General features: G+C 41.7%; 1 protein-coding gene across 2 annotated transcripts in view; it reads left to right on the forward strand.

Annotated features, from left to right (window-relative positions):
• FRAS1 (Fraser extracellular matrix complex subunit 1) overlaps positions 1 to 24,805 on the forward strand; it is a 450,824-nt gene that overhangs the window by 220,112 nt on the left and 205,907 nt on the right. For both annotated transcript variants that reach the window (XM_059065863.2, XM_067035878.1), the window contains 4 exons: positions 10,783 to 10,926; positions 18,738 to 18,878; positions 20,427 to 20,567; positions 22,034 to 22,210. In XM_059065863.2, the coding sequence (XP_058921846.1) occupies positions 10,783 to 10,926; positions 18,738 to 18,878; positions 20,427 to 20,567; positions 22,034 to 22,210 (603 nt within the window). The remainder of the gene's footprint in view (positions 1 to 10,782; positions 10,927 to 18,737; positions 18,879 to 20,426; positions 20,568 to 22,033; positions 22,211 to 24,805) is intronic.

Genomic DNA, 24,805 nt, shown 5'->3' on the forward strand with positions numbered 1-24,805 from the left:
GTAGTGACAAGTCTTCTGGCTTTCTGCCCAGTTCTTAGCATTCTCAGTTATTTTAGCTAGACTGTGTGGCATACATTTGTACATTCTTTCTCTCTTTTCCCCATTCCCCACCCAGCACCCTCCCTGCTCTGCCCTCCCCTCCCTTTTGTATGCTGCCCACAGAGCACCCAGCACCTCCATGCTAATCACTGCCCAGATCTGAGCAGGCTGCGCCAGTGTGGCCAGGAAGTCTGGGAACTCGCCCATCACAAGCCTGGTTTGGGCTGGTGGTCCCTGCTTTGGGTCTTTAGTTTCTATAGACATGTAGATTCAAGGTATCACTGGAAAAATCGATAGCCATTTAATTAACAGCAGCTGAGGAAAACCCCAGGGAGTCCAAGCAGCTGAGAGTTGCCAATGGTCACAGTGGATGAGTGGAATCTGAGAATTCTGTTTGGCTGTCAGGCTCAGCCAAGGTGGTCACTGCATTTGAAAACCCTCAGGGTGTGCTGTGTTGTAGATTTAGGAGTATAGGTAGAGGGGCAGCAGACAGAAAGGATAACCTGAGGAGTGTTCCTGGTGAGCTGAATGTCTGCCTTTATCCTCTCACTTATGTACCATTGAAAAGCTAGTCTGCTTCTAAATCTCTCTCCATGTGGACCTGTCAAAGCCTCCGTCCGCTGGGAAGTCGTTCTTTCGGTTCAAGCTCTCTGTCTACAGAAGACCGTGCTAAAAATTCAGATATGTTACCAAGACAAGCAAATCATTCAGCTGTATCACAAATGTGGTTAATAGATTAACTAGCTATTTACCCAGCACCTGCCTTAGGGAACAGGACTATAGGCTTTTTTTTTTTTTTCTCCTTTAGAAATTTTTTCCCCTAAGTACCAGATGAATTCATCTAATAAAGTCAGTAAAATTCAAGATGCATAAAATCAGTGAAAATCCCTGACTCAAGCTCTCCCAAATCATGGCTGTTGGTATTTTGGTGAATGTCTTCCTAATTTATGTAGTGTTTGTGTGTGTGTGTGTGTGTGTGTGTGTGTGTGTGTGTGTGTGTGTGTGTTGTGCACACAGACACATATAGATGCGTTTATTTTTCAAAAGTAAAATCACACTCCATATATAGTTTTATTGCCTGTTTTCCCCATGCTATTTATTATCCTTCTACAACATCTTTTTAAAGCTGTTGTATCACTTACCATCTGTGGCTGTGCAAGAATTCATTTAGCCAATCCTCTGACATTTCTTCCTCATTTTTCCATGATCATAAATAACCATGATATAAACATTTTTAATAGAAATGTGGTAAATATGTTTGATGAGGGTAAATTCTTAGACATGTAATTGCTGGCCCTAAGTGTATATAGGCACATATTTAAGCTTTTGACACATATTAACATATTACCCTCTTTTAAAGAAGCTGTAATTTGTGCTCCTGCTAGAAACACATGAGGGTGCCTACTTCCTACTACCCTTGTCAGCGCTAGGTACTACAATTCTCATTGCATTTGATTGATGTCAAATGTAATCTTGTTTATTTATTTATTAATACTTTTTGGGGGATTTATATGAAGGAAGTTGAATTAATCATATTTACCCGTTCATGGCCCCCTTTCATCATTGGCCTGGGCCAGGCTATTCTCCTTATCTATCTGTCCATCTCTCGGTCTGTCTACTCCTTTTGTCCCCATAACCTGTTCCCACTTCCCTAACATGGGAAAGGAAATAGCCACCCAAGTCCAGGAAGTACAGACACTCCCAGGTAGGATAAACCCAAGGAGCAACACAACGAGACACATAGTAATCAAATTTACAAAAATTAAACACAAAGAAAAATTATTGAAAGCAACAAGGGAAAAATGACAAATAACATACAAGGGAACTCCCATAAGGTTAAAAGTGGATTTCTCAGCAGAAACTCTACAAGCCAGAAGGGAGTGGCACAATATATTTAAAGTGATGAAAGGGAAGGACCTACAACCAAGGATGTATTCAGATTATGTATGAAGACACAAAAGACCCCGAATGGCCAAAGCAGTCTTGAGGGAAAAAAATGGAGCTGGAGGAATCAGACTCCCTGACTTCAGACTATACTACAAAGCTACAGTAATCAAGACAGTATGGTACTGTCACAAAAACAGAAATATAGATCAATGGAACAGGATAGAAAGCCCAGAGGTAAACCCTCGCACCTATGGTGAACTAATCTATCACAGAGGAGGTAAGGATATACAATGGAGAAAACACAGTCTCTTCAATAAGTGGTGCTGGGAAAACTGGACAGCTACATTTAAAAGAATGAAATTAGAACACTCGCTAACACCATACTCAAAAATAAACTCAAAATGGATTAAAGACCTAAATGTAAGATCAGACACTATAAAACTCTTAGAGGAAAACATAGGAAGAACACTCTGACATAAATCACAGCAGGATCTTTTTTGATCCACCTCCTAGAGTAACAGAAATAAAAACAAAAATAAAGAAATGGGACCTAATGAAACTTAAAAGCTTTTGAAAACCAAAGGAAACTACAAACAAGATGAAAAGACAACCCTCAGAATGGGAGAAAATATTTGCAAATGAATCAACAGACAAAGGATTAATCTCCAAAATATATAAACAGCTCATTCAGCTCAATATTAAAAAAAGACAAACAACACAATCCAAAAATGGGCAGAAGACCTAAATAGACATTTCTCCAAAGAAGACATACAGATGGCCAGGAAGCACATGAAAACCTGCTCAACATCACTAATTATTAGAGAAATGCAAATCAAAACTACAATGAGGTATCACCTCACACCAGTTAGAATGGGCATCATCAGAAAATACAAACAATAAATGCTGGAGAGGGTGTGGAGGAACGGGTACCCTCTTGCACTGTTGGTGGGAATGTAAACTGATACACCACTATGGAGAAGAGTATGGAGGTTTGTTTAAAAACTAAAAATAGAATTACCATATGACCCAGCAATCCCAGTACTGGGCATATACCCAGAGAAAACCATAATTCAAAAAGACACATGAACCCCAGTGTTCGTTGCGGCACTATTTACAATAGCCAGGTCATGGAAGCAGCCTAAATGCCTATCGACAGATGAATAGATAAAGAAGATGTGGTACATATATACAATGGAATATTACTCCACCATAAAAAGGAACGAAATTGAGTCATTTATAGAGATGTGGATGGATCTAGAGACTGTCATACAGAGTGAATTAAGTCAGAAAGAGAAAAACAAATATCATATTAATGCATATATGTGGAACCTAGAAAAATGGTACAGATGAACCAGTTTGCAGGGCAGAACTAGAGACAGATGTAGAGAACACATGTATGGACACCAAGGGGGGAAATTGGTGGTAGTGGGGTGATGGTGGTGGAGGGGGGATGAATTGGGAGATTGGGATTGACATGTATACACTAATATGTATAAAATGGATAACTAATAAGAACTTTCTGTATAAAAAAATAAATAAGTAAAATTCAAAACTTCAATAATAAATGAATTACTAAATAAACGGTACCATCATCCAGTTGCTTGGGCCAAACAATAAAAAAAAGAAAAAAAGTTTAAAAAAAGACAAAAATAAAAAAATTCATAATACTTATCGGGCTTATGGGTAAATACCTTTTCTGATAACAAGACTCTGGTTCTAAGGTTGAAAGGTGCTTAAAACTCAGTAAAGAAATAATAGCAAATTGGGTTTGGTATTATCTCTTCCATAATGATTGAATTGGAGTAAGAAATAGCTTGTTTTATTAAATGCTACTTTTAGAAAGATGGGAAAATATAAATCCTGAAAGCAATTTATAGTTTTCACGGCACTGACTCTTTTCCTGGTTCTTCTTAGTTCACTTCAGAGTGACAGTGAAAAAATTTTGCAGGATCAACACTGTTACTCGATTTGCAGTTGACGGGTTGGATGTTTTTAAGTGTATCTACTGCTTTGGAGGAATTCGTGACCTACTTCAAAATTAGTTTTTCCAGTAAAGTCAACCGTTAGTGATTATCTTTGCCACAGATCTTTCTTTAGGCGATCCCTGAAAGATAGCATGTATATTAACTGGGCTTGCATTATCTATATTTTTTCTTTTTGGAATTATATCAACTGAAGCAAACAAAAATGTAACGATTTAAAAAATTAGGTGGACTTTTTTATTTGTTTGTATTTTTAAGTAAGTAGGTTACATTATATTATTTCTCCAAAGCTCTGTTGTTTTTATTTTTTTCAGTTTGGATTTTTTTTGTGTGATTGACTCCTAACCTTGGCAAGCTGTACTTCATAATCAAATAAATGCTTTATTTTATGCGTGTAAAAAAAATAAAATACACTTGGGATTCGACTAAAGATAATTTATTTTTTAAAATCACTTGTGGGGCGGGGGCGAGGGGCCGAGAATCATTAGAAAAGGTTGGTTAAGAGTCGTTTGCGAGGGGCTGTGAGGCTCGTGGTCCTCCAGGTTGCCAGGCCCAGAAGTTAAGACAGACGTCACGGACTGTGGGGCTGGTCAGGTCTGTGAGGGTGGTGGGCGTCCTGGAGTGGCTGAGCGAGGCCTTGGACAGCTCCGAGGCAGGCCTCTATGGCATCCCCGTCTGCAGTGCCGCCTCTGTCGACTTGTCCACACTCGTGTTTTCCCGCCGTACGAGGTTGCGCCTGAACTTGGCCTGGGCGTTCTGAGACGAGACCTGGAGGACCCGCTTGGTGAGGCCTGTCTTTTGCGCGAGCTGCAAAAGACCTTGGCGTCGGGGTTGTGGTTAATGGCAAAGACTTCATGGTCCGAAGCTGGTGGTGCTTGAAGGAGTTGCGCATGCACTTCGTCTTCCGGCTGCTCGGGTACCGCTGGTCGCGGTTCAAGTGCTCCACATCCTTCCTGTTCCAGCTCAGTACAGCGTTGTAGGTTGCCAGGTCCACCCCGGGCCCGAGGCTCTTGCGCTTCCTCGGTCGCCCCGTCGATGACCCCGTGCACTTTGGGGCCTGACCGACCGTGGAACAGTATCGCGGGGGGACTGGTGGGGCCAGGGGCATGGCTCCTCTGCCTCCTGTTTTTAAATTTTAAAGACTTTTAAAAAATTTAGAGTCATTTTAGGTTCATAGCAAAATTAAAAGGAAAGTGCAGAGATTTCCCATATACTCCCTGCCCCAACACATGCTCAGCCTCCCCCATTATCAACATCCTATACCAGAGTGGTACATTTGTTACAAAGGATGAACCATTCTTTTCCTTTGTTTCCCTCACTAAGCACTCTTATTAAGATGCATACATGTTGCTATATGTACATCCAGTCCATTGCATCGAGTTGCTGTTTTCCTGTGTAATTTGTATATCTCTGCCTATTCATGAGGCTGAAGATGTTTTTCACGTGTTGTTGTTGTTTTCTATAAGTTTATTTTTAATTTTTGGCTGTGTTGGGTCTGTTGCTGCGCGCGGGCTTTCTCTAGTTGTGGCGAGCGGGGGCTACTCTTTGTTGCAGTGCGCGGGCTTCTCATTGCGGTGGCTTCTCTTGTTGCAGAGCACGGGCTCTAGGCGTGTGGGCTTCAGTAGTTGTGGCACACGGGCTTAGTAGTTGTGGCTTGTGGGCTTTAGAGCTCAGGCTCAGTAGTTGTGGCACATGGGCTTAGTTGCTCTGTGGGTTTTTCATGTGTTTTTATTTTTCTATTATGAACTCCCTCAAGTACGTACCGGTTTTCAGAACATGTAGAGACCAGTCATTCCAATGTCAGGTGTAAAAGCTTCTGTTGGCACAGGGAGGAAGGTTGACGGCAGAGACCAGCCTGGTAGGGGACAGAAACAGATGGGAGTAAAAGGATCAAAAATGATGATGACTCAGATGCACTTCACTTTTAGATTTGTCTGGCATCTGTGCTTCTTAGGCTAGTAGCCTTGGTCTCAGGTGCGGCTGTTATGAGGGGAGGGGAACATAGTCTGCCCAGCATCTTGGCTTGGCCTTGTGCTTCACAGAGCTATTCTCAGTCACTTTCCAAAGGGCTTTTGATGATGTTTTGTAGCAATTACAAGGAAAGAGCTCTAGAGTGTGAGACCTCTGGGAAAGGCTGGAGCCCCTTTATGTAACTGCTGGAAGAATCCCTGCTGATTCCGTTACTTCCCTTCACTCCCTTTCTAAGTGAACCTTCCTTTCCCACAGTCTTTTTCATCCTTACCCCTCTGTCTTGTGTTACATTTTAGTTTGCTCCCTAAATAATTGCTTTGTGTTTGATGGCACCTGAAACAAGATTTGTTAGGTCTCATAAGATGTGCCACTCATATGATCATATACAACTTTCTCTGCTTTCTCAAATATGTCATCTCTCCGTATCCCCATGAGTTAAGTACAACAAATATTATTATTCCCACTTTACAGATTAGGAAAGCAAGGAACAGTGAAGTTGAGTTTAAATAGATATTTTTTTCATCCAACAACAGCTTCTTGTTAGAAATTTACTCACTGTCTCCTGATAATACTTTTAAACTTGGCAAGTCCTTCCTAGTCATTTGTGAGATATGAATGATAGCACTTGCCACGACATGGATAATAAAGGAACTTGCCTTGTGTATGATGTGCTTGCTTGTGTCTGGAGTTTGGGCTGCTTTGTGTAGTTGCGAGTGAAAACTTAGTTTGGAAATCTGAACTACAGCCTCACTGATGACTAAAAGGGCCTGATGATCAAGTGTGTTAATTTCCTGTTAATGGAAGGGAAACTTATTCCAAAAGACCATGGAAAAGGCAAGGATCCGAGGCTCCTTCAGTTTGAACTGAAGGTTAAGCCCATGGGAATCTGTGTCTATTGCCTGGGATCTGGGAAGGCTTCCTGGAAAAGAAGAAGTGGTTCGTAGGAAGTGCGTTTAACACTTCCTTGGAAAAGGGCTGCATTTTATTCTTCGAGTAGCACAGGTTAAATTTTTTATAGTAATCTTCTATTTCAAAATTACCAAGTATGAAAAGAAGTTTGTTATTTTTAGAGTAGGATTTCAGTATAGAGTTGCCAAAAGAAGAATACTTCAATCCTTTTCATTTTGAAGTAAATTGCTTAGCAAGCCAGCGCATGTCTTGTCATGCTCCAGAAAAATCAATCAGAGGCTTTCCTAAATAAATTATCTACTGCATGTGAGATAAGACAATGGCTTTATCTTATTTGTCCTCTGTTTTAACTTATTGCCGCGATTTTCGCAATATACACTTCGAACCCTGGGTGAGCTGAAATGTATCACTAAGAGAAATTATGGTGAAAAGTCAGGGACTGACCTTTTATTTTTCGTAATAACCCAAATGTAATAAAAGCCCCATGTAAAATAAGCCTGCAAGAAGAGATTATCTGCAGTAGCATATGTTCAGTGTTAGAAATTAGAAATCAATTGCAAAACACAGTGGGAGTATGTCATTATAAGAAATGACAGCTCAAAAAAAAAATGGAAAGAAAAGAAGTGACAGCTCAGCATAGTCCTGTGTTGAAATAAAAATCCCTTCTGCTGTCCTGCCCGGCCATGGAACATGCCTTTTATTCAAGATGGAAAAAAAGATAAGGCCCAGCATCACATTTGGTACTCAATGTAGATGCAGCATAAATATTTGTCATAAGCAGATCTGGACTCCAGTATTTATTAGGTAAATTTTACAGCTCTGAATGTATCTATCTTATCATATCTTTAGACTCTGACCTCATGCTTAGTTGTTTCCATACAGAAGGTAAGAACTGATAGGATGAATCCCCCATAACCAATGAAAAAAATCTGTGCATTCACTTCACATGCATTTAATGAATACTGACTTTATACCAGGCATCAATCTGAATACTGGGGGTTTAAGATGACTAAAACATAGCCTCTGTTTTGGAGGATATTACATTCCACTGAATGGGATTGATTTTGTAACTGAATCATTAGTACAGTAGGATAAATAGCATGAGAGGCACATATAAAGTGCTGCAGGAACATAGAGGAAGGAGTGACTGACTTTGTCTGGACAAGTTCAGCAAAGCTTCACAGAAGTAGTGACAACTTAGGAGGCCTCTCTGGTGTAAACAGGATTACAGAGGCTGTGGAAGGAGCCAGAGACATTGCTGGCTGGGTCAGCCCTGGGCAGGGCATCCAGAACCCTTGATCAGTCACATGGCATGCTTAGAGTACCCTGTTCCTTAGAACTGGTGTAGATGAGGGGGAGGTAGCAGAAGGTAGAGCTGAAATGCTAAGTAGGGCTCAGTTTGTGATGGGTCTGAATGCCGTCCCTAAGTCTGTAGCCTCTATCCTGCTCATTCTTTGACCCCCATTCTGATTGGCAGCACCAGGGGTAATATTAAAAATATTTAACAAGCAGTATGGCACAGATCAGATCGGTTGGAAGGAGGGGAGACCCGAGACCCTCTCCTGTGTCAGACCTTTTGTTGTTGGAGCATGGTGTCTGCCAGCATTCCCAGGGCTGCGGCCAGAATACCAGGGAGGGGGCCAGGATGACAGCCATTTACCAACCAGCGTTGGAGGTATTTTTACTATTTTAACTGCCAGTGCAGCTGAGTATCTGTTAAATGCTCTAAAAAACAAAACTGATCAATTCCACTGCCCTGATTAAAACTTTTACAGAAAAAAACAAACTTTTACAGGATGAAATCCCCTCCCTGCCTGATACTCACAATCTGACCCCTGTTGTCTTTTTTGCCTCACTCCCCTCGGGCACTTACTCCCCGGAGGGGGGTGCGCTGGCTCACCTGTGGCAGCTGGGAAAGCCCCACAGGTTAGCCCTGCACCTCGCAGGTGGTACGTGCTTCTGTCGAACATTGATAGACAGATTAGCCTGGTGTGTCTTCTTAGAAATGCAGTTTGGTTTTTGTTTGTTTGTTTGCTTGTTTGTTTAGGTAATGGCTTTGAATCAACTCCATTTCCTCAGTAAGGCAGAGGCACTTAACACTGATAGACACTTCAGAGAGCGACTGTAATCAGTATTGGAAGAGTAGTTAAATAAACGAATGACAGACACATTTCATGGGCATTCAGGGTGGAATTTGTTACCGGGATCTTTGCATCCACATATTTAGTTTTAATGTAGTGATGGTGGCTTATCTCAACACAAACAGTATTCTCATGTACACTTGTAAATAAGGTGTTAAATATAAGTGGAGTTTATAGAGCACCCAGAAGTGCGCTCAGCAGAGTTAACAAAAGAGATATGGACTCTGCCCTCATAAACGTTATGGTCTAGCAAGGGAACCAGATAATAAATAAGTAAACTCTGTCCGTCTTTGCCTTCCACCTGCCATTGTCATCTCTTACCTGGACCAGGGCAGTCAACTCTACACTCATCTCCCTGCCGGCATGCAAGTCCTTAAACCCTCTCTATGTGGCATCCAGAGAGAGCTTTTAAAAATCTAAATCGGGGCTTGTATCTATCCTATTTAAACCCGTTCACGACTCACATTGCAGTTAGGATAAAAATCCTAATTTCTTTCCATGGTCTCCAAGGTCAAGTTTCGTAGGGCCCCTGCCCACCCCTCCAGCCATGAATCAGGCCACTGTGCCCTCTGTTTCCCACTGTGCCCCGCTATGTCCACCAGGTCCAGCCACAAGAGGAGCCTCCAGTTCCTTGAGCCCCCAAGCGCCTTCCCTTCTCAAGAACTTTGTTTGTGCTGCTCTCTGGCTCTCCCTTTGGCTGGCCGCGTCTCATCCTTTAGGTCTTCCTAAAGTCAGTCCCTTCCACTTCCACTACTGTTATTCTTTATCGAAGAGCTCTTCCTAGCACTTAACACAATTTGTGATCATCTCTGAATTTGTTGAGGAGAAAAGTTGTCTGAAAAGAAGGCCTTCCTGTGCAGTTTAGAACTGAGAGGAGAGGATTGGATCTTGAGATGTGTCATGCAGGCATCCTTTCTTCTGATTCCAAATGGATCCCTAATCAAGTCACTTGTGACCAGCAAAAGCATTCTCCCTGCCAATTCGGGTCAGAATGAATACCTCTGAAAAATAGGTTATGTTCCATTGTGAAGCAAACATTTTGAAAATCAGAAACATGGGTGGGGTTAGCCATACAGACAGTTTACCTGATCTGAATATATTCAGTCATTCAGAATAGGCCTCTCTTTATAGACCTGCTAAGGTGAAGAGCAAGCATGAATAGTAATAAAAAAAAAAAAAATCAAATGCCAGAAGAGAGGGAAATGTTCAAGTCTTAAAGGAACAACTTTGGTCTGGAAACAACATAGTTAGAAAGCTAAGGTAGAAGAGAAGATCAGGCTTTGTGAGTCCTCAAGATATATGTTTAGAGCAGATGCTACTGGGGGGGGAACCAGAGGCTGAGTTCTAAGAGTTGTGAGGAAGGACCGAAGGATGGGGATGGGGGCGGCGGAGAGATGGAAAGGGAGGGAAAGAGCAATAGAAATGAACAGTACCGGGTCTTTCAAGGTCCCATCAAGGACTAGAGTACACGGCATCCCTCCTCAACTGATTCTCCATGTGTTGGAGGTTAAGAGCAATTATCTAGTTGACACTTTGTTGTGTGATTACAAAAGGCAAGGTGATGGAGGGCCATCTGATTTCGTTAGACAGACCATACTTGTCTAAAAATTATGATTCCCTTCCCTGTGATTCCCATTACTCAATAGCCTTTGGTTTCCTCTTCCAATTCTCTTAGCAGTAATTTATGGAAGTTGTACTTCTGGCCAACAGAAATAGGGTTTTTTTTTGGGGGGGTGGTTTCCTCCTGTGGTGCAGGTATGTGCATAGTGGAGGAGTGAAAATCCTCCTTGTAAATTCTAAAGCCTTTGAAGAAAAATGGCACTAGTCCTTTCTACCGTCTTTTGTTCCTGCAGCCTGCCATGAGTCCTGTGTGGCCTGCTGGGGTCCCACAGAGAAGCATTGCTTGGCCTGCAGAGACCCCTTCCAAGTGCTGAGAGAGGGCAGCTGTGAGAGCAGCTGTGGCGACGGGTTTTACAACAAGCAGGGGACCTGCAGTGGTAAGTGTCCAGCTTTGCAGGCCAAAGCAATTTTGCCTCTTCCAACCTCCCTTGTTTCATTCAAAGCATAGCACCGAAAATTAGTGTTTCTTTTACTCAACAAATTTGCAAATGCTGGTAAGATTGACGGTGTTTTAGCAGCTTCTGAAACATGTTTCTTTTCCACTGGCAGAATCCCCATTAATACCTTTGCCTGCAGCGACTCGTTAGGTTGGGAGCTCTCTGTAGCCTCCTCCTGTATCTGAAGACCATGAGGCTCAGGCTGCTTGCTCCAGGCCCACAGCTGGAGGGAGAGATCCAAATGCCAAACTCTTCAACACCAGACTGCCTTCCAAATATGCATGGGGACAAGACACTCTTAGGCCAGCCAAGGGCCAGCCTGCCTTCGGTGTTGGTGCTACTAAATTAAAGCTGAAGCAGTTATTGTCTATTCTACCTTTAACAACCGTTACAGACAATAAGAGTTAACCCAGCATAGTGCTTCCTGTGCTGAGCAGTGTCCCAGGTGCTTTCTAAACATGAACCAGTTGAGAGGCAGGAACGTATTGAGGGGGTGGGGGTGGAGCATGACCTTGGGCAAGTTACTTAATCTCTTCCTGTGTCAGTTTCCCATTTGTAAAATGAGAACAATAGTAGTACCCGTGGACCCATGGTACACAGAATAATGGTTCCTCAGAGTTGCCCACTTCCTACTCACCTGGCATCTGTGAATAATATACTGCCTCCGATGACAAAAGAGACTTTGTAGGATGTGATTAAGGTAAGGATCTTGAGATGGGGGAGATTATCCTGGATTATCTGAGTGGGCCAGCATAATCACAGGGGTCCTTATATGAGGGAGGCAGGAGGATCAGAGTCAGAAAAGGAGATCTGAAACAGGAGCAGAGGTCAGAGTGATACCAGGGGCGGGCTATGAGCGTGCAGGCAGCCTATAGAACCTGGAAAAAGACAAGGAAATGGATCCCACACCCCCGTGCCAGAGCTTCCAGAAGGAATGAAGTCCTGCCAGTGCTTTGATTTTGGGACTTCTGACCTCTTAAGCTTTATGATCATAAATTTGTGTTGTTTTAAGCCACTGAGTTTGTGGTCATTTGTTACAGCAGCAATGGGAAACTAACACACACCCAGCTCAGGAGGTTGTTTCAAGGACTGAGTTAACGTATGCAAGGCATTGAGCACAGTGCCTGGCACGGAGTAAGTGCCGTGGGAGTATTTAGTGTTTAATCCTCACAATTTCATGAGGTAGTTATTATCATCCTCATTTTTCAGATGAAGAAACAGAGAGATTAAGAAACCTGCCTAAGGTCACGTAACTAATAAGGGGCAGAGTTGGAATTCATGCTAGCTCTTCTGGGTTTAGATCTTAACTGCCTCCATGCTTCTCTACTGCTCCCTGTAATGTGATACCTCCTTATGCACCTCTGCCCATTTTCCCCTCTCTTCTCCTTCTCCTTCTCCTCTCCCTTGATCCTCTTCTCCCCCTTCCTCCCTGTCTTCCTATCAGTCTTTAGATCAGCCGGCTACCCCTGTGGACATTGCCAGGTCCACAGGTAGGCACCTGATGGTGAATGAAAGGTTTGAATCCAGTTTATCGTGATGGCCATACCTGTTGAAAGGCCTGATGACTTTTTTTTTTTAATAACTGAGTCCACTAAATCAATAAAAAATGAGTAGCCCATAAAACTTTCTTGAGTTATTGCCCTCATTTTGTTTGCTGAGCAGGGCAACAGCACAAATGAGATGATCTTTGGGACCTGACAAATCCACTTGTCCAAGGGAAGAGAGATATCCACTGGCAGCTGCTTGCTTAAAGCTGTGCAGGGATCCATCAGCATCGCTGGTGTGAGAAATCTCACCCAACATGGACAAGTCACAGGTGGCTTTTGTGTGGATTCAGGAGAGAACAAGGAAAGAAAGGCAGGCTGCCATTACCCTGAGCATTTTAATCTTTTTCTGCTGACATCACTTTCCTGCTCAGTTAAGCCAGATGTATTCTCTATAGGTCAGCAGATGTCAAATTTGCACTGACTTAAAGGCCTGAAGGCATTTACCCTTTAACTCCCCAAGGAGGCTGGCTACTGTCACTGACAAGGACTGGTGACATGGACCTGCTACCAAGACGATATTATCTGGAATGAGAAAGCAACTTTTGCTAGGGATGCGTGTATGTAAAAGGAGGGATGGTTAGTGTGAGCCTGAGGCGGTCAGGGGTGGGAGTCTACTTGGGCAGAGAGGTTTAGTGAAGAAAGCCAGGTCTCCTTGCAGACTGGAAGAATTTTGAAAAAAGACTACTGAACAGGTGGCTTAGGGAGAGAGTATACATCTGAAATGCTAACTGTATACATTTTGAAACAAAGCAGAAAGAGAACTTTCAAACAGGAGGATGGACCATTGTTGACTTTAGTCAGCCAACCAATCAATTGATCAATAGGTAATTACTGAATGCCTGTCATATGCTTAGCAGATACAGGACTTTGTGTGCCATTGGCGTTGAACAGTGGCCCTTTTGATAGACGAGGCTGGAGTTTAAACTTTTCATAAAATTGTTCGAGCTCTCTAAGTTTGTGTCAAATGCCTTCAGAAAGGTTCATATAAATATTTTCTAAAGCAACAGTGAACCAAGTCGTTGATTGTTATTGGAATGTTAATTAAGACGCTAATAATGCCGACTTACTTTCAATTCAGATTAGTACTATTCGAGATAAAGACCAGTGGTGTTGGCTTAATAATTTATAACCAAGCAACCCATATCTGTAGAAATCTCAAAGTTGAGTGCTGAGAAAAATCCAGCACAACCTGTTATAAATGGTGCTATGCCCTGGCTGAAAGAATTTACAACCACCAAGGTTGTCTGTGGTACATGCTTTGAGTTTTACAAATATTAGATACAAGGCGTGGGGAAATTCAAAGGACAAAACCTCCTCATCCTTTAGTCATGTAAGTACTTGAGCTATTATGAAGAGCTTTTCTGACTCTAGCACAATAAATCAAAGCAAGTTCAGAGGTTTCTGCTAGCCATTCTCGCTCTCTTCCTTCCCCCTCTCCTTTTTTTCTCTTTCCTTCCTTTTATACCAATTTCCCTTCCTCACCTAGGCAACTATTTTAATTTTTTTTATCTTCTTGTTTTTATGGGCTCATGTAAAATGGGTATTGTTTTCAGTGAGTATACGTATATGTATGCTTTTCTTAAATGATACCATGTTATAGAGTTCATGTTGTTCTTTTTTCACTCAGTGGTATGTTTTTCAGATTCACCCGGTTGCTGTATCATCTAGCCCTTTGTTTCTCACTGCTTCATAGTCCTTCCTGGTCTGCATCCCCTACAGCTCTCCCATCTGCTCTCCCAGGGTCGGGGTCCCTCTCTTCCTTCCATCTGCACACCATTACTAGGGAGCATCAGTGAACAACCTCCTACATGTCCTTTGATGAACTGGGTGGGAGGTTCCCTGGGATGGATGGATAACCTGAGAGCAGAACTGTTGGTTTCTTTTTTTTTTTCTTTTAATTTAAATTTATTCTTTAATTGTTGACTCTGTATTTTCTTTATGTGATAAGTAGTGCCAGGTAGCTCACCAGCATCTACACTCCCAAGCATAAGGACTCTTTCATCTCTACATCCTTGCCACCATTTGACATTATCAAACTTCAGGGTTTTTTCTGGTCAATAGGTATACAGGGACATTCTATTTTAATTTACATTTTTCTGATTATTAATGAGTTTGGGAATATCTTCAACTCCTGTTGGACTTTTGTGTTTCCTCTTTGATAAATTGCTTTTTGATATGTTTTTCCCATTGTTTCATAGGCCTTGCTACCTTTTTATTGTTGATTTTATGGAATTCCTGGCACCTTATAGATATTAGCTCTCTCAGTCATAAATATGCAAACATTTTCCCATTTCGTTACCTTTTAACCTTTAATGTGGTGCCCTTCATTGAACAGAAATCTCTAATTCATCATTTTTTACTTTAACATTTTGTTTTTGAATTTTTGTTTAAGAAGACCCACCCTGCTCAAGTTCACAAAGAAATTATACTGCAATTAATAGAAGAAATTCTATTAATTTCACAGTTTTTTCTTTATGTAGGTTGTTGATCCATCTGGAGTCCACTTCTGTATATAAGTTTAAGTAGTGATCCAGTTTGATTTTTTTCTCCATTTCATGATCCAGTTTTCCCAGCATCATTCAGTGATTCAATCTAACCTTCTCCATTGATCATTATTGGATATTAAATTTCCATATGGACATAGGTCTGTCTATGAGCTGTTTGAGTAGTCCAAATTTCTGTTCTTGTACCACTATCACATTGTTTTGCTTTGTTTTGTTTTGTCCCTTAATTTCTATTGCTTTGCAGTATGTCTCAATGTCTGATTGGGCAAATTCTCCCTTTCTTTCATCTTTATTTTTAAAGTTAACTATTCATGAACTTTAGAGTATTTATTGAATTACTAATAAAACTCAAGTTTTATTAATATTGTATTGAAGTTATAGACTAGTTTGGGGAGAAATGACATCTTCCTAATAATTTTATTTAAATTTACAAATTATATGCCAAGTATTACTTTAGGTGTATCCTAACACATTCGATCTGTAATGTTTTTATTGTTGGGCAATTCCAATTTTTAAAAAATTTCTGCAATTCTTTATTTCTGGGAAAATCCACTTGGCTTGTAGATTATTCAGTTCTGTGGATATGTCAGTTCTAGAATAGAAGCTTCAGAAGTTTCTGGAGGGTAGGAGAGAAGAAATGCTTTTTAGATTCATTTTTGCTTGTTTGCTCCAGCTATGCGTTGAGGGGATGATTTTCTTTTTCTCTGATATGAAGGCCACTGCCTTTCCCCATTTACTGAAGATTATCTTGCCTTACATGTGTGCTTCTAGAGAGATGCTGAATCCTCTAGGATGCAGGGTGGAACATTTGACCCCATCGATTGCCATCCTTTTTCTCAAGTTCTTGAAATATTTTTCAGGAGGCTAGTATGGTGTAGGTTGATTAAGAGAGCAGACAGAATAAATCTCAGTTGTTCTCTATTCCTGAAACACTGATTCTCTGATAGTGCGAAGAAGTTTGTTTTGCTTGTTTTTAAAGAATTTAGCCAGTGAGCATGGAATAGATTGAGTCATAGACTTACCTGCAGCTGCATTCACCCTCACCTCCCTTTTCTACTCAGAAAAGGAGGACTTTCTCTGTTCTGTTCAAGTCTAATCTCTCCATCTGTACTTTTGAATGTAACTCCCCTTTTATCTCCTAGATATGCTTTCAGCAATTATTCTACCTCTTCTCTTTTTAAAAACCTTTCCCGGGGTCTATATTTGCTTTGGGCTTTTACAGTATTGGAGAGACAATACATCCCCTTAACACACAGCCCCCCCCCCCGTTTTTTTTAATTGGATTATATTGCTTTACAATGTTGTGCTAGTTTCTGGTGTACAATGAAGGGAATCAGCTATATGTATACATATATCCCCTCACTCTTGGACCTCCCTCCCACCCCCCATCCAACCCATCTAGGTCATCACAGAGCACAGAGCTGAGCTCCCTGAGCTATACAGCTATCTATTTTACACATGGTAGGGTATTTATGTCAAACCTAGTCTCCCAGTTCATCCCTCCCTCCCTTTCCCATTCTGTGTCCACACGTCCATTCTCTACATCTCTATTCCTGCCCTGGAAATAGGTTCATATTTTTCTAGTTATATCCCCTCTATACCCTTCCATTCACAGCCAGGAGCCTTTAAAGGAACAATTTATAATCATGGCCTTCACTTTCATTCTGTCTGATGACTCCACTGAAATGGTTATGGCACAGGTCACTCGTGTCCCAATTTCTAAGTGAAGTGAACGCTTTTCAGTCTTTGTGTGTCCTCTCTGTACTGTTAATGTCTTCCTTCTTGAAACTTCTTCCTTTCTTGGATTCTCAGCCACCACACGCCTGTTTTCTCTCCTACCTTTGGATCATTTCTTTTTAGTTACCTTTGCTAGTTTTTTTATTTTTTCAGCAAATTTTGGTGCTCTCCAGATCCTTGACTACTTCTTTCTTATCCTTCATGTTTTTACTGAATAAATCAACTGATTTCTGATTTCAACAACCCCTATGTGATGACCCCCAAGCCTCTCCCCTGAGTCTCAGAACTCTAAATCGGCCGTTTATTGGACTGTGCGTATCCCAAACTGAGTCTGTCATAATCCCCCACTCTCCTTTTTGTGTTCCTTGAGTGGTATCACTTGTCTCCATGCCAGAGCCCAGGCAGCCATCTGAGACATTTTCACCTACACAGCTCATAAATCCATCACCTCATTCACAGCCTTGATTCAGCTCCCATTCATCTTGTTCTGTGAGCATTGCCACGCTATTCCAGCAAGGCCCCCAACTCTCCTTCCTCACCCCTCCAAACTAAAGCCAAACTGATCTTTCTTATACACAAACATAGCCATATTTTTACCTTGTTTAAATCTGTGTAGGGCCTACGAACGTCTTTCATAGGATGAGAATCTAGACTATAGAGTTTGGCATACAGGTTACCATAATCTGGCCCTTCCCACTTTTCCAGCCGAATGAACTGCTGTTTCCCAGGATTTCCCAAGCTCTGGGCCTGTACTCGCCTTGCGGCTTCAGCTGGGAGTACGTTCCCATCAGCTTGGCATGCTCTGACTTGCTTTCCAAGACAATGCTCAAGGGTCATTTCTTCTATGAATCCTTTCTTAACCTTCCATACCTCCTACCCCACACACATTCTGTTGAAATTTGTATTGTGTCTATACAGACCAATCTGAGTGATATGTTTAATATTGCTAATATTGCATATGTTTATCTCCCTCTGGTAGACTTAACAAACCCCTTAAAGCAGAGACCAAGTTGATTTGGGTTTTGTGTCTCTACCACCTGGCACAGTACTTGACACAGAGCTTAAGAAATGTCTGGGGGGCTAAATGAATGGATAAGTGAATGAGTATATCCTGGAAGGCTGTGTGAAGTTCAATGATTTCAACCAAATTTTGTAGCATGACCTTGCTTAGTAGAACTCTGAATTCCTGAATTCTCTCTCCAACCAGGGTTGTCAGATAAAACATAGGATGAAATATTGGGGACAAACTTAAACTGAAAAAGTATTCATTATTTATCTGGAAATTCAAACTTAACTGAGCATTTTTTTTTGCTAAATCTGGCAACCCTACCACCAAGGCTGTTTTGACTTTTTTTTTTTAAATAAATATATTTATTTATTTATATTTTAAATTTTTAACTGCATTGGTTCTTTGTTGCTGCTTGTGGGCTTTCTCTAGTTGTGGCGAGAGGGGCTACTCTTTGTTGCGGTGCGCAGGCTTCTCATTGCTGTGGCTTCTCTTGTTGCGGAGCACAGGCTCTAGGCGCACGGGCTTCAGCAGTTGTGGCTCATGAGCTCTAGAGTGCAGGCTCAGTAGTTGTGGTGCACGGGCTTAGTTGCTCCGCCACATGTGGGATCTTCCCAGGCCAGGGCTCGAACCCGTGTCCTCTGCATTGACAGGTGGACTCTCAACCACTGCACCACCAGGAAAGTCCAGCTGTTTTGACTTTAAATCCCATATTAAATTGGATACACTGGTAGGTGGGCCTCAGAGTATTTGTTATGCTTAGTTTAATGAATAATTATTTGTTTCTCCTTCAACTGCAAAAACAGAAATGTTGGAATCAAGGAAATAAAACTTAGCTGAGCAGCCAAAGAATGTGATTCCTATGTTGATACCAACTATGGATGTTGTAAAGAGTAGACTTTCACTGCTCCCTTTGCTCATTATTGATTTTCTTTGATGGGTTTTCCTCCCCCTTAGCTTGTGATCAGTCCTGTAAGAGTTGTGGCCCCAGTAGTCCCAGATGTCTTACCTGTGCTGAGAAGACTGTGTTGCATGATGGGAAATGCATTTCTGAATGTCCTGGTGGGTACTATGCTGATGCCACTGGCAGATGCAAAGGTAAGACATGGGTAATTGTTATCATCGTCATCATCATCATAATCATCATCAAAAAAGTATTTAATACATGTTTGATTATAGATGGTGCTGTATGCTGCTCATTTGGAAGTTTGTGTGCATGATGGAAAAATGGCAAGTTGAAAGGAATATCTTTTCCTTATAGAACCTGTGTGTATCTGGTACACATTAGATCTCCAGTGATCTCATCGTTAGAGATCACTGGATCTTTTTGAAATGCCAAGAACATCTTTAAGATCTTTACACAATCCTTGTGTAAACTCACTAACTCGGGTTGTAGGTGTGACAGAATCATTCCATAGATGGCATTTATAAGCACATATATTGGCAACTACAGCACATCACAAAAATAAAATTAAAAAGTAAATCAAGTTAGGTAGATTATAAAGCTTAAGTGTGTACCTATTAAAAATTTGGTTTTATGTGCTATTTATATAGTGTTTCTTTCAGATTTATACAACTTAAACTACAAAACATTCCCATTTGAGATGGGAACTTATTGTTGCCTAGGACACCTTGATTGCCCTTCTTCTCCAAAGCAAACACACGTATTCTTATTCCCACCTGTTGGCAGGATATTTACACCTGTCCCACACCTTGTCTTATTAACCTCCTGTTTGTTTGCCAACCTCTTTACTTATACAGTGTTCATCCCTTTTCCTCAATATCCTGCCCTCAACGGTCTGATCCTGTCCCCACACTCCCCTCTCCCAGCTCCTGACCATGGTCCTCCAGAGCCTTCTTGCAGTATCTCACTCCTATCCCTTAGGACAGCATGGTACCATCTGCCTCTTGGAGCCAGAGATGTCCCACTGTTACCAACCAGGACAAAAGCAGCAGAGACGCATGCCTGACATTGCCATACACAGTGGTCAGATTCTTTAATATAATTCTTACTTAGAATCCTAAAATGTCCAGTTGTAAGTGTCTTAAATGACCATTTAGTCCAACCTCTTGCCATACATATGCCAAGGAAACTAGGCCAGGGGAGACCCAGACTTGGCTAAGGGCATAAGTTAAGGGATAGGCCTGTCAAAATTCCAGTGCTCCCAGCATCCAGATCCATGAACTTTCCCCTCTCCCCTATTCACATGGGAGTTTTAGGTTCAGACAGACCTAGGGCTAAATCCCAGCTCTGCTACTAATTAACTCTGCGATCTTGGGTAAATTTTTTAACTCCCCAAGACCTCGGTTTTCTCATCTGTAAAATGGGGTTAATAATACCTACCTCATAATGTTGCTGTGAAGGTTAAAAGTGGCAATATGTATAAAACACTTAATACAAACATAAATAAAGGGTAGCTAATAAATAATTGATAGAACATGGTGAAAGATGGATAAAGGGGCAATGTGGGCAGTTCTGGTGCTATAACTACCTTCGAACACATATATCTCTTGATTTTGTGCAATAGCTGAAGGGAGATTGAGTGATAGATGAGAAGGCTTCCTAGCACATAAGGAGCCTGGCCAAGAAGTAGGCGTCCTAGTCACCTCAGTCCCATTGTGTTCCCCTCTTCCTTTCTTCCTCAGTTTGTCACAACTCGTGTGCCAGCTGCTCAGGACCCTCGGCCTCTCACTGTACAGCCTGCATCTACCCCCAGGCCCTGCGCCAAGGCCACTGTCTGCCCAACTGTGGAGAGGGCTTCTACCCTGACCACGGGATCTGCAAAGGTATCACCGGCGTCATCATCATGCTTGAGAGACTTTCCTATCACAAGGACATAGATATAAGTTACTTTTGGGGGCAACTTTTCTTCTAGTGTATCCTATATGGTTATGTATGCATTATATGCTTTTTTTTCATTACCGAGGGATAATCTGAAAAATCACATTTGAATATTTGTGAAGACACTCAAAAGGGTATGATTTTTCTGGCCATTCTTTTTTTTTTTTTTTTTTAAACATCTTTATTGGAGTATAACTGTTTTACAATAGTGTGTTAGTTTTTCCTTTACAACAAAGTGAATCAGTTATACATATACATATGTTCCCATATCTCTTCCCTCTTGCATCACCCTCACTCCCACCCTCCCTATTTCTGGCCATTCTTGGGAGGAATGTCATTCCCTTTACCGTGGTACATTAAAACAACCCAACTCTTATTTCCTTCTTTTTCTGTTCTCTGACCATTGCTAATGTTTTTCTTAGTCTTCATTTTGTTTTTCCCTGAAGAATTTCTTTTTGTTAATGATACTGTTGAGCAAACTGAGAGTTACTAGCAATGCCTCTGGGTTGAGGAAAATGGAAAATCTTCAATAACTGTTTGCCAAAAAGGCTTTGGGCTCATTGGGAGGACAGTCTCATTTGAGCCTTTTGAAACTAGAACATCGGGAGCAAACATTTTAATTAAGTAAGGTTGATTTATGTTTACTTATACTTAGGGCACCTTGGAAAAGAATGTGAGAATAGTTACAAGAAAAATATATTTAAAACAGGGATGCTGCAATAAATATTCTGAAAAAGAAAATTTAGAGAATCTTGTAAAGGACAGTAGAGTTCATTACATCAGAATGTGGGCAGGAGAGATTTCGAGTACTCTCTTTGGCTCTGATTTTCACCAGTAGCCAAGGAAAACCAGAAACTGTGATGGATTGTCAAATGCTTGCTGCTTCTCTAAAGGGGCCTCTTCCTTGTCTAGAAAAGCTGCCTTTCCTCACATAAATTCCAAGATAAATTTGTTGCCTGGACCCCTCTATAGTGAGTGATGGATGCCATAATAGACAGTAACACAACTACCATTTTTGCACAAAATACAGTAATGGACCTTATAGGAATGCTTCTTAAAATCTCCCATGAAAACTGAGGCTGTAATGTTAAATTGTCACCCACTGTATATGAATCTCTGGAGAACCAAGCCAATATTGTCCAGTTTGCTTCCCCGCCCCCCCCCCATGATATAGCCTGGTACCCCCTTCCAGGACCTGAGACATGTGACTAGTTAACATCACCCTCATTTGGCCTCTAACAGATATTGTTATTATCACCTTGGGCTTTGTATAGAACATTAGAAAAACAGTTTCCTGAAAAGACGTATCTGGTGTACTTTTTTGAGCGATTTTGACTTAATTAGGGACTCCTCTTGGTTGCAACATCTATCTGATCCTTGGATTTTTCCTGCATTTTATTCCTCTTGGCAGGCTGTCATTCCTCTTGCCTGACTTGTGTGGGTCCAGAGCGCTCTCACTGCACCCAGTGTAAGAAGCCAGAGGAAGGACTGCACATTGAGCAGCTCTCTGGGGCAAACATCACCTCTGGCGAGTGTCTGTCCCAGTGCAGAGCCCAGTTTTACTTGGAGAACACTGGGCTGTGTGAAGGTGAGTAAGCCTGATTTGAGGAAATGTTAGGTAGCTTCTGGGCTTACCTCTTGAGGGATCCTGAGGTGGGACCAAAGCCAGAAGATCTTGGCTTTCCCATTACAGTGGCTCCTGGATGCTTGTGGATGGAGCAGAAAAGACCGACGTGCAAAAGAGTGGCCCCCACTGATGTCCTCCTTCCCTTTGTGCATAATAGGTGATCTTAAAGAGCTAGTTGCTTTTACCCCACTGTCCCCCGAGTTACATTCTCAGAAATTCCTGGTGGGAATTCTTTCAGAGACAGTATGAGTAACCGAGACAGACCCAGAACTCATTGTCGAATTCCATTTATTATTTGTTCTAATCTGCTACTCTTAATATGAATTGGTCTCTTCAGGGCAAAATCTGGACTTCTGTCAAAATTTAGAAGTGATTCCTGCCATCGTTTTGGCATATCATCTACAGAGAATTGATGCCATCCTGAATAATTTGACTCAGAGCTGGGTCATCTATAAGTGGTTGAAGATGAGATGAAGGGGGAGATACATATAATTTCTTGGGAGGTAGGGGAGGCCCCCCTCTGCTCGTACAAGAAGGTTCCTTGCTGTTGGACGAAATTTTTAACTCTCAAGCTACTTGGAAAAAAATTCTACTTATATTTTTCATTGTAAACATATGTTTATCAAGGAAAACTTTGAATGTAGAAAAAAGTAAAAAAGTAATCTGCCCACCATCTACCAGCTAAACCCAGTTGCCTTTACCATTTTGCTACAATATATCTGAGTCTTTTTTCCTGTAAGCTTTGAGTTTTTATTTTTGCAACATAATTGTAAGCATACTGCAGACTCAATTTTGTATAACAAGCTTAAAATTTAAAGTGGCTTCAGTTTTACATCGGAATGTACTCCAACGTGGAAATGCTGGATTTCAAGGTTAGGTTAAAAGATTTTGGACACAGTGAGTTAAACTGCATAGTAGAAATATGCAGGATTGGAATACAGAGACCCCAGGCCAGACACTTAAGCTGTCTGAGCCTTTGCATCCACAGCATTAGAATAGGGATAATTATCTTTCACACAAGCTTTTTGCCAGGATCAAAGGAGGTACAGAGTGTGAAAGTGCTTAGTAAATTGTAAAGCCCCCCCATGATCACTTGGTATAAATTTTGGTCCATATACTCAAGTATTCACGAACATTATAAGGGTAGCCCGCTGCTCCCTGGGATGCACCAGGCTCCAGGGGTTTTACATGGTGTCTAAAATTCTAGGAGGGTCTCTAGTCCCCAGACATGCTGGTTTCCACCCATATATGCACTGCCCAAACTTTCCATGGTCCCTTAAACTCTCGTGGCTCTGTTTCCACAGCCACTTACAAAATATGAGAATCTTTGTCACTAAGAGTCCCAATGCCTTCCCAAAGCACACACCACACAGCCTTCCCTTCTGATCCTAGGACAAATAAAGAAGAAATCTTCCCAGGCTACTCAGAGTGGCTAACCTCCGGCTGTGATTTTGATCCCTTTCTTAAAAATGAAAAATAGGGAATTTAGAGAGGGATCAGAAAAGAGAAACAAAAATAATGAACACTTTAAAAGTTAAATTGTTAATAAAAATTAGACTAACCAGGGTTATTCAGCCAGAAAATAATATTCCTGTTGATTTAGTGCACACCATGATGCAGACACTGTGAGAAGTGCCTTATTTGTTTTTATTTTCACTAGGTCCTGATACCAGCCTTATGAAGTCAGTGAAGAAACTTAGGTTAGAAGAAGTTAAGGCTGTAACTTGCTCAGTGTCATGTAGCCAGTACAGAGTAGAGTCCAGTGGGGACCTGAGTCAGCCAGGCTTCAGTAGCCATGCACTACACCAGCGTGCTACTATAATATGGTTGCTGAAAGGGCAAAAGCACAGCATTACAATGCTGTAGGATTGAGATGTCTTAAATTTCAGAAAGCATCCTTGACCAAGAGGAATGTTCTGGGAATCCCTTTTACAGACACCTTTTTTTTTTTTTTTTTTTTTTTTTTTTGCGGTACGCAGGCCTCTCACTGCTTTGGCCTCTCCCATTGCGGAGCACAGGCTCTGGACGCACAGGCTCAGCGGCCATGGCTCACGGGCCCAGCCGCTCCGCGGCATGTGGGATCTTCCCCGACCGGGGCACGAACCCGTGTCCCCTGCATTGGCAGGCGGACTCTCAACCACTGCACCACCAGGGAAGCTCCTACAGACACCTTTTAAAAAAGATTAGAATCGAATCCCTCTGGAATGATTTAATTATGGTCCCCTGTGAAAGGGCTAGATTGACCTCTTGAGGACCTTGTAGCCCCGAGATTTTATGCTAATTCACACAATATTGTTAAGTATCACACATATAGCTCTCTACTCACATTTACTCCCAAATCCCATGCAATCTCTGCTAGGGAGATTGTTGTACTCAATTTATTAGTGATGAGAAAGTGGTAGAAAGAGGATGAGTTGCCCAGGATTCCACTGGGAAACTGAGTGCAACCACCAATTGTTACCAACCTTCCTGAGTATTAAGTGTGTTGATTGATGTATTTCCTGTCACTCATCCTGTAACTCTGGCAACCTTTCTGCCTTCCCACAATCTGTTCCA

The sequence above is a fragment of the Kogia breviceps genome, chromosome 6, assembly GCF_026419965.1.
Source record: "Kogia breviceps isolate mKogBre1 chromosome 6, mKogBre1 haplotype 1, whole genome shotgun sequence".
Lineage (NCBI taxonomy): Eukaryota > Metazoa > Chordata > Mammalia > Artiodactyla > Physeteridae > Kogia > Kogia breviceps.